This window comes from Rosa chinensis, chromosome 1 (assembly GCF_002994745.2).
Source record: "Rosa chinensis cultivar Old Blush chromosome 1, RchiOBHm-V2, whole genome shotgun sequence".
Classification (NCBI taxonomy): domain Eukaryota; kingdom Viridiplantae; phylum Streptophyta; class Magnoliopsida; order Rosales; family Rosaceae; genus Rosa; species Rosa chinensis.
Window position 1 is genome coordinate 29,340,106 of NC_037088.1, and position 10,965 is coordinate 29,351,070.

A 10,965-nucleotide genomic window follows, 5' to 3' on the forward strand; every position below is an offset into this window, starting at 1 on the left:
AATACCAAGTTAAAACTAAGAAACTCTAGAGAACAAGAAGCTTTAGAGGATGAAATCTCTCACACTTTCATTTAATATGCAGAGGAATATTTATACAACCATATACAACCCTAATTCTAGACTAACAAGGAAAGTAATCAAATCACAATTACAATCCTGATTCTATACAATTAGTATAATTCTATTCCTAATAGTAATCCTAAAATATCTATGACTCACAACAATATATTCAATTATGTATTTTTATGGGCCATGACTTGCGGCACGTTTCAAGAAGCCCTCACATGATTAAAGCTATTTGTTCTTTGGCCAAGCAATTGTCAATTGAACCATGTTGTTGCACTTTGTATTTGTCTTCCAACTAATCTCGTTAGCACTCCAGATATCAATTGATTAAACATGCCATCCTTTTTTGTCTGCTAGCTTGTGGTGTACAAAGCTTAATTCTTTATGTGTTTAGCAACTGCAAGATTGAATTAATTATAGTTGCCACCGTTTGACTCAGGTTGAACATTCAAACCATGTTTCTATGATTTTGCCTTTCAACTAACAATTGACATGAAAACTTCTACATATGTAGGGTCAATTGAGTCTACACCGCAAAGCTCCAGAGATCAATTTCAGAGTGGTAAGTACTGCAAAAACCAGCAGTCTCGCTAACTGTCTTCTTTTATTTCTCTTCCTTTGTTTGCGGCTCTGCCTTCTAACTTTCTTCTTTTATTTCTTCTTGTATGCAGGTTACAGAGGCGAAACATTAAGGGTGAGGCTTTGTATTTCTTTGCTTGGCATTGTGAACTGGTAGTTTAGGATTTGTATTTCTTTTTGGAAGTGGTGGTGGAAAAGTTTTGATACGGTAGAAGGATAAAAGCAAGGCAGCAAGGGAGGCATTTTATGTGATGGGTTTTGCTGCATTTGGAGGAAGAGAATGTACTGCATAGGTTGTGATATCAGAACTCGGCCGTTCATGAACGACCCTATGTTCCAATATTTAAAACCCCAGCAGCCATGTTGCATTAAGACGTCGGCCGTTCATGAATGACTATGTTAGTCTTAATTCAAGAGAAGATTGCTCGGCCATTTTTGAACGACCATGGTTGTCTCAAAAGGGTGTTGGTTGTTCATGAACAGCCCCCTTTTGCCTTGAAGAAAACCTGTTAATTCCCTGCCGAAGCGAGCAAGAGCAGCATGATGCAGTGTATACCTGAACTTCTCCCTTCGATCTGCTTCGATTTCGCTCTCTGTTTTGGCAGAGTCTTGGCATCTTGTTTTCTGAATATTTTTCTCCTCTCTCTGTGTATTTCTCTTCGGTGTAGTCATTGGATAGGTGTAACCGGATAGTGATAACCACTTTGTATTTTGCATTTGAATTTGAATAACAAGTCTATCCTTATCCCTTGTTATCTTCATGTATATTTGAATTGGGCAATATGTTAACCAACACTTGAATAGTCAAAGGCTCAGAGCTAGTATCCTTGGCGTCACTCAAAGCTAAAAGTCTTTGAAGAAATTTGAATAGCCCCCATGCTTGCTGTTTGAACTTGGTCAAAGATGTAACAAACCAATCTCATATGTGAAATTTGTTTGTGAATGTATTTCTTTCCTACGGCAACCAAATATATGTAGCTACCGATTTTTTATATCTCAACAGAGTGTTGAATGATTCACATTAACTATCTTGTAAATATCGATACCAATTTCACAAATGCATAGATTTCCTATATGTGTCGAGTCCCGTATCTAGTACCGGTTAAGGCTACTAAACCAATTATCTTTTCGGTGTATTGATTATGCCGGTTAAGGCCACAATCAACTCTCTAATTTGGGTATTACACCGGTTAAGGCCGCAATATCTAAAATTAGAGGCCTAGAGAGCAAGATAATAGAGACCCAAGCAAGCTTAGCTACAATTAAGCTAGCTAATGGTCACCACACTTAAATCCTAGATGCCACAAGACTAATAAGTTGTCAATTTATCAATCTATTCATCACAATTGCCCACAACATAATTTCAAAGGTTGACAAAGCCTAGAAACATGCTTCTAAGGACCAATAAATTCGGATTTAAAGCATACACAATGAAAATTGCATTTATTAAAAGTAAAGCATCAATATTTATACAAGATAAGTTAGGGCTTCACAACCCTAACTCCCAAAATTGAACTACTCACTATCCATAGTCAAATAGATCATCAATAGCAAATAAAATTATGGAATAGATAATAAGGAAGAGAGGAGAGAATTAGCTTGGTCACTTCTAGCTATGAGCTAGTATGAACCAAGTAATTTCTTCACCCAACTACCTAAAATAGAGGTGTGGTGCTCTTGATGATGATTCTTTGAAGCTTGAGTGAGAAATCCTCCAAATACCCACAAAAAAGTAAAGAAAATAGGAGAAATGGAAGGGCAGTAGCCTTCCCAAGGATGCTGTGCGGCGCTTCTGTTGTTGTCTAGGTTAGAGGAATAGAGATCCCTTAAATAGGTCGTGGTCTGTGGCTTTGATTGAACATGGAGAGACCAGTATGCCACGTGTCATAATCACACTGGTTGAATGGTGCAAGGATAATGCCACGTGCTGCTGTGCGTTTTGGCAGTAGAAGAAAGTATGAAATGCTGCAGTCCCTCTTTGCATAATTGAACCATAATGGTTAATTATACTACTGCCATGTGTCACCAAAATACATGATTTTGGATTCTCTCAATTCAGCCAACGTGCAACCCATAATTAACCTTAATTAATCACTAGCTAATTAAGACTAATGGTTAATTAAGGATGCTTTGACCTGGAGTTGACCACCTCAACCTTCATTGAAATCTCTACCTTGCTACAATGATTTTGCACATTATGCTTTTAATTTCTGTGACTCTGCTTATTTTCTACAAAATAGATAAAATTAGATTAATTACATTATAATTGACTTGAGGATTAACTTATTTATGGTGTTTTAGATACAATTACATGCATATAAGTGTGTGTAATCAGCTACCTTGGAGGTTAAGTGTGTGGCTGAACATGATCGTTTTTTGGGCCTGCCACTACGGGTTGGAAAGTCCAAAATAGCTATTTTTGCTTATATAAAGGAGAGGCTCACAAAGAAGTTGATCGGTTGGAAATAAAAAATCCTGAGTTCTGCAGGTAAAGAAATTTTAATCAAAGCGGTTGCACAAACCATGCCATTATATATATGTGCGCTATGAATTGTTATTTGCTACCTAAAGGGCTTTGCGATGAATTACATCAGCTTTGTGCTTCTTTCTTTTGGGGGGACACAGATGAAAAAAAGAAAATTCATTGGCGTAGTTGGGAAAGATTATGTCTGACTAAGAATGAAGGAGGCCTGGAGTTCAAAAATATCTATGCCTATAACCTAGCAATGCTTGCAAAACAAGGTTGGAGACTTGTCTCAAATTCACAGTCCCTTATTGCTCAGTTATACAAGGCTAGATATTTTCCTCATTGTTCCTTTTGGGATGCTGAGTTAGGAAATGCTCCATCTTTCTCATGGAGAAGCATTCTTAATGGAGAGTTGGGGATGGAACTCAAGTGAATATTTGGCAGGATAAATGGATACCAAACTGTCCGCAGTATTTGATTCAAAAACCAGTACATACAGAGTTTGAACATGTTTGTGATTTGATTGATGAAGCTCAACGTGCATGGATCCCGGCAACAGTTCGAATGTTGTTTTGTCCGGCAGTGGCTGAACAAGTTCTAGCTATTTCTTTGAGTAGACATACAGCCTCTGATAAGCTATGTTGGAGCTTAGAAAAGAGAAGTAGATTCACTGTCAAGACAGCTTATTGGGTTGCTAGAGAAGGGGTAGCTACCACCTCAAATGGTGATCCTTTCAAGGAATTATGGAAACGTATTTAGCAAGCAAAGGTTCCAGGCAAGGTACAAATTTGTGTTTGAAGGGCTGCCAATAACATCTTGCCCACAAGAGAGAAGTTAACTACTAAAGGATATACTGGTGAGACAAGTTGTTTACTATGTCTGCATCGACTGGAAGATAATGCACATATTTTTTGTCAATGTCCAATAGCTGTGGAGTTGTTAGCTGCACCCCCCTTTCATCTCCAACATGCATTACTGCCATCCATTGATTTCAAGGAATGGCTGCTGGACTGTGCTTTACATATGAAGGCAGATACTTTTGAAAAACTCATGATGATTATTTGGGCAGTTTGGAAAAACTGGAATGACAAACTATGGAAGAATGTCTCTCAATCAGCATCATGTATTCTTCTCTCCTCCATGGCATGGTTGGATGAGTTTTAGCGTGCTAGAACGGGTACCAATGGAGCTGCATAGTATTAAGGTGAAGCATTGCTGGAAACCTGAGCAGATTGGGAGATGTAAACTAAATGTTGATGGGCATTTCTGCCCCAAATGACAAAGGCAGGTTGGAGGTGTCCTTCCAGACTCACAGGGACATTTTCGAGCTGCTTTTGCATGTAATGTGCAACACACAGGCTCGGAAAAATTGGCTGAACTCCTAGCTATCAAAGAAGGTTTGGACCTTGCTAAATCGATGCATTTGCAAAATGTCACAATTGAAAGTGATTGTCTTGAAGCCGTGCAACAGATTATTAGCAAAGATCATGCTTTTGATGAACATGGAGCACTTTTGAATGACATTGAAATACTTATGCTTGGCATTAGAGGAGTCCAGATTCAACATGTTTCACGCACTTGCAATAACATTGCGCACAGATTAGCAGCTATAGCTTTTGAAAATGACCAACAAGAAGTTTGGTTTCATAGATTCCCAGAATGCATACAGGATGTATTGCAGCATGATTGTAATTCCATTACTTAAGTATCAATGAAGTTCAGTACCTTTACTCAAAAAACAGTGATTTAAAATTCCTCATATAATCCTTATTTTAAAGGTCCTCATTGTGCCACCATCCGTAATCTATATCTAACAATTATGTGTGTGTGTGTGTGTGTGTGTAGGATCCGGATCAAGGGACATATTATTTGACACAATTTTTTACACTTAATCTTATCCCTTAGATCTTAGATGATCAAATAGTTGTTATTAAGTGTGAGTATGATTTGGCAAGTGACATGGCAATAATATTATTTTTCAATCAAAAATATAATAAATTTAGTTAAACAAAATTCTTTTTATAAAAAAAAAAAAATCAAAGAAAAAGTTTTACATGATTGAACAGCAAGAATCCAGGATTCATTTCGAAGCAAATTCAAAGCAGAAATAGTAGGAATCTTAAATCAAAAGTGCATAGTATTAAAAAAAAAGCACGAACACTATACCGTCAATACTCTATTAATTCCATATATGAACGCCGCCAACCAGCACAAATGCATGCAATAGAAATAGAAATTCAAAAAACCATCAATCTCGGAACACCTAGTCAAAAGATCCAGGTTCATGTCAAAGATGTGTGTTCCCCTTCAAATAAAAACACCAAATCTCAGGTCATATCAAATTAAAAATCCACATCTCTTTACCAAGAAAAAATAATAATTCCAAAGACCATCTTCTTCTTGAACAAAGGAAAAGAAGAGTTTAGATATTGATGTAGGTCATTATGAATCATAGTATATGTCTATATGATTCCTTCCTATATATTCTAAAAGCAAAGAATTAGGATTTGCTCATGAGGTCCCTAATCTCACTGCAAAGGCTAATACTTGATCGATTGGATTGCCATTAGTTAAAGGCATTCAATTAAGAAGATTGATTTGATTGTTCAAAAAGAAAGATTAGATGTGGATTTTGAATTTGATATGACCCTAGATTGGTGTTTTTATTTGAAGAGGAGCACACCTCTTTGCCATGAACCTGGATTTTTCTTTTTCTCATTGAAGAACACTCATGTTTGCAAATGGACCACGTAAAACTTTTTTCTTTGATTTCTTTAAAAAAAAAAAAAAAAAGTTGTTTTACTAAATTTATTTATCTTTTTGGTTAGAAATAATATTATTGCCATGTCACTTGCTAAATCATACTCACAATTAATAACAACCATTTGATCAACTAAGACTAAGGGATAAAATTAAGTGTAAAAAATTGTGTCAAATAATGTGTCCATTGATCTGGTATACACACACACACACACATGGAGTATGTAGAGATGACCTCCTTAGACTTAAAAAGTGATGATGTTTTTATTTATAGCATGTACTTTAATAATATAAACCATTCATTGTCTAGTTACATACACACATGCATATGAATCATACAAAAAATTAGATAAATCAAAAAATGTTTAACCATTTGACTAGCACAATGTTCATTTTAATTTTATATAACAGACTACATTTGTTTGCATGATTCTGAATAACCAAATGATTATCAATTTGGTTGATTTTTTGTAGACATCATTCTTGCATAGGAATCTAAAGGACATCAATGGTTGAAATCATTAAATTATATCATATACTAGTGTAAAATAGTGAAACTCCTAAAATTCTTAAAGTAAAGAGGTATTCTCTAGAACGGGCCATATATATATATATATATATATATATATATATGGCTAATTACTGTTTAGTACCCTGTGCTTTTGGTCCAACATCAATTCAGTCCCTCGACTTCCAATTTCATCAAAAACACCCCCACACTATCATTTCTCATCCAATAGGTCCATCCGTTATGATTCCGTTAATTTCAGCCATTTAGCTGCTGACATGGCGATCCAACTCAGCCCAGGTGGGGCCCACATGGAGGCAAATTTTCCAAACTGACCCTGGCTCTATCACAGCTCCAAGTTCTATTAAGCAACCCATTTTCCAGCCAAAGAAGACCTAAATACTTGTAAATTAGTTGTATCCTCCCGCCCAAAATAATGTATTTGCAAAATGGCTCATCAAAGTAATAACATTTGACCTGTAAATGTTCAAAGTAACATGTACTTCAAAGGAACAAATCTACATTTTTAACCAACATGCTATTGACTTGAAGCACCAATTCTACATTTGATCTTATAACAACATCAAGCTTTCTTAAAATCCAACAAAATAAGCAGCCCAAATGTTTAAAACATCTCAAATTAATGTTTGCATTTCAAATAGCTCTAATCATCCTCCCAAAAAATTAGAGCTAGCAACCTAGGTAGCATACACCAAGGTTGCACAAAAAATGTTAGGGCTTGCTTATCATTCCCCAAACTTCCTCCTACTTTCCCCCTTACTTGGAATTCTGCCTAATCCTTTGAGATGATCTGGAAGGTGTTGGAGTTTGGCCTTTTGATGCTTTACTTGATGTCGGAGGCCTCGTGGTTGCTGAGGTAGATGTGCCAGTAGCAGCAGCAGCTTTGGTGGACTTGGATTTTACGGCGGCAACAGCAGCTTTGGTAGAGTTAGCAGGGGTGGCAGCATCAGCTTTTCTAGATGCCTTCAATGCAGCCATCTTCTTCTACACTCACAAAAAAATCAGAAACAAGAATATAATTGTCAACACATACATATCAAAAGCAAAGCATCACTAGCCCAATCACAGACCTATTCATCAACAAATACATACAAAGTTTACAAGCTAAAATCCATGTTTCATACCCTTTGATATTCTACCACTTTTAGATGGTTTTTCCTCAAGTCGTTCTTACTCAATGGTGGCTTTCTTCCAGGTTTAGGCTGCAAAAAAATTATGGGATCAACCTTAAAACATAAACATAAACAAGCTACACAGAAACATAAACAAGCTGCCCCATAAACAAAATAATTTGAAAAAGTACACTAAACATATGCAGAAAAAAAAAATCAAAAATTACTTAGGGTTTTTGAGATGAACTTCCTTGTCCATTGTTCAGCTTCCTTTTCTTGTTCACATTTGCAGCTTGTTTATCTTTTGGTGGAAGATGTCGGTGACATGTCTTCACGTTGTGACCAACTCTTTGACAATTGCTACACTTCAACGACCGCTGAACTCTTCCAAGCTTTGTTCCCTGTGCAGCCAACTTCTCCGATAAATCTCTTATCCTCTTTGTTCGTGGCCTTCTGGGCTGTCTAGAATACTGTGGAGGCAGAATTGGTGGTTCTTCACTCCTAGTCCACATCTCCATTCCGTTAACCGGCTTGATCAAATTACTGTAAATGTTAAGGTACGTCTTTTTTAAGTAGCAATCTGCAACAAAGTCTTCCGGATCTGCCCTGTTGTTGTATATTGCTGAGACCGCGTGCTTGCATGGAACACCACTTAAGTCCCACATTCGGCATGTGCAGGTCCTTGCCGTAAGGTTGACCACATTCTTTGTTCCTTCAAAAGTCTCCACCTCCACTTGGTCACCACCATTCCCGATAGAAATGCAATCTGAAGCAGCCTTCATTTTGTTCTTTTCTAGTACTTGTCTAGGCTTGGGGCACAGATTTCCCACCATTGCTTGCATCTTATCCTTTCTGATTTGGTTTCTCTTCATTAGCTTCACTCTCATTTCCTCGAACATAATCACTGGTGGTTTTGCTCTAGCATCAAAAATGAACGAGTTCAAGCTTTCACATAAGTTGTTGATCATAATGTCACACTTCGACCAAGTCTCGAAGTGTGCTCTACACCAATGCTGTGGAAGCCTATCCTTATCTACAAAACAAGCAGCAGCAGCCATTAGTCTTGATATGGGTCAACTTAGCAAAATAAAAAACAAAAACAAAAAAATCAGCAACTTTGTAAACTCGAAGACTTACGTGTCATCCACTTGTACGCTTCATTATCCAAAGCCTTCATCTCCTCCATTTCCTTTGCAAGGTAAGGAAGTGTAGTTGACTTTGCACACTTCCACATTTGATCCTTCAGTACCTTTCCCGGAAACAGCTTCGTAAAATTTGTCCACATATGGCGCACACAAAATCTAATCTTGGCCAATGGAACTACTTCTTCAAAGGCAAGGATTAAACCCTTTTGCTTATCGCTGATGAAAGTCCAACCTACTGCATCCTCAAGTATACTCAGGTCTTTGCACAGAAGCTCTAGGAACCAAATCCACGAGTCTTTGCTTTCCATCTCCACCATTGCGTAGGCAATCACCCATGAAGTGTTGTTGGCATCAATGCCAACAGCTGTCAAGAGCTGACCCCCATCTGCAAACCTCAAATGGCAACCGTCTATCCCAATCACAGACCTACATCCCGCTTTAAATCCATTTTTTAGAGCTCCAAGACAGATATACATCCTCTTGAAGATTGGAAGGCTATCTCCCTTGCTGAAATCACATTTTATGTCAACGGTTGTAGAAGGGTCTACCTTTTTCAGCTCATTCGCATAATCTCTAAGTCTGGCATACTGCTCCATGATGGTTCCCTTTAACACCAAAAGGGCTGCTTTCTTTACTCGATAAGCCATCTGCTTGGAGACCCTTACTCTAACTTCTGAAGACATAGTTTGAGCCAAGGATTCTGTAACCGAAAAAAAAAAAAAAAAAAAAACCAAAACAACGATCAGTAACCATTGAAGCAAGCAAAAAAAGCAAGTATTCTTGTTCAAATAGTACAAAAAAAAAAACCGGAGCATTTAAAACTGAAGCAGTAGTTGGTTAATTACTCTAAAACAAGCAAAAATACAAATAGTCAGGCTTAATCACTCCAAAACTGAAGCATTAGCTGGTTAATTACTCTAAAACAAGTAAAAATACAAACATAAGTGCTTAATCACTCCAAAACTGAAGCATTAGCTGGTTAGTTACTCTAAAACAAGCAAAAATACAACCATTCTTAACAACTCCAAAACTGAAGCATTAGCTGGTTAATTACTCTAAAACTGTGCAGTTGATACAAACATGAAGGTTTTAATCACTCAAATTGTACAGTTGAAACAAGCTTTTCACATAAGAACCTAGGAATGTGCAAAATCATATAACACCTGCAACTTGCTGCAACCAACCAAAATTTGCAAAAACAAAAACAAAATGGAAACAAGACAAAAACTAGGAATTGGAAGGCACTATAATTTCCAACTTGCAGCAACCAAACTTGTCAAAAAAATTAGAAAACTACACAACAAATAGTAACCAAACAAACACATGAAGAGATTAGAATGGATACCTGGCTTCCAGCCACTGTTCAGCTTGATCCTTTCCATGAAATGCTTAGTTAAATACTTAGCACTGAGCATGCTGTTATCAAAGACTCTCGTGCACTTGTGTTCCGGCTCATAAGTCTTGATCATAAGCGATTCCTCATGTTGCATCCTAGATGCATAGAGCTCGAATGGACAGTCTTGGGACTTGCATATAGCCCTCACCCTTTTCCTTTCATTTTTGATAAAATATACCTCCCAACCATCTCTAATAGCTCTCTCCCTTATAGCCTCTCTCAAAATGGCAGCGCTGCCAAATATCATCCCTTTCTCGAAGACCGGGTCCTTCATATCTGTTTTTGGATTAAACTCAGGGAATGGTATTTCCTCTTCACCATCAGAATCCAAAGCAGGCCACAATCTCTCTTCATCGGACTCGGATGATCCAAACATATCTTCATGATAACTCTTTTCCACTTTCCATCTCCACATTCTTAACAGCTTCTTTACTTGGTCCAACCCATTCACCGTTGTCATTAACCTTAAACCCTATATCAGCTTCCTCCAACCAATTGTCGTCATCAACACCATACTGATCATATTCATCATCTTCAGCAGCGGGTATGTATTCATCATCGTCATCACTCTCACTGCTATCCACTTCATCTTCTTGTTCAAGGTGGAACCCAAATGATTGCATATAATCTAGAATATCTATATCTTGAAGCATCTCTTCATCTAGACCACTTACACCATCAACACTGTTTGCTACAGGACCTACCTCAGGGTACATCTTTCTTTTACGCTTATCTTTTGGATCTGTTTCAGCCACTTTGCTGCCTTGAGTTGGGATGGAGACTTCAGGTTCTCTGATGACTATACCAAGCTGCCTTGGTTTTCTTGTCTCACAAATAGCCAGCTTTGGTTCCTCAATAATCTCCTCAATCACACATGTAGCCTTCTTTCTCGGCTCATCAGGGAGCTCTTC

At 37.5% G+C, this 10,965-nt stretch overlaps 1 protein-coding gene across 1 annotated transcript; it reads right to left on the reverse strand.

The window, feature by feature from the left end:
- Nucleotides 1–7,157: 7,157 nt before the first annotated feature.
- On the reverse strand, nt 7,158–10,430 carry LOC112164579. Its single transcript, XM_024300815.1, has 5 exons — nt 10,004–10,430; nt 8,651–9,358; nt 7,798–8,546; nt 7,526–7,603; nt 7,158–7,385 (listed from the first exon to the last, which is right to left on the reverse strand). The coding sequence occupies exons 1-5, from the start codon at nt 10,428–10,430 to the stop codon at nt 7,158–7,160; spliced, it is 2,190 nt and encodes a 729-aa protein (XP_024156583.1).
- Nucleotides 10,431–10,965: the final 535 nt, after the last annotated feature.

Bases quoted from the DNA above. Each gene is read 5' to 3' on its own strand.
- LOC112164579 (XM_024300815.1), bottom strand. From the start codon at position 10,430: ATGTTTGGATCATCCGAGTCCGATGAAGAGAGATTGTGGCCTGCTTTG. The intron at 9,359-10,003 runs GTATCCATTCTA...TTTCGGTTACAG, and splicing joins GAACAGTGGCTGGAAGCCAG to AATCCTTGGCTCAAACTATG. The intron at 7,604-7,797 runs GTGAACAAGAAA...ATTTTTTTGCAG, and splicing joins AAGATAAACAAGCTGCAAAT to CCTAAACCTGGAAGAAAGCC.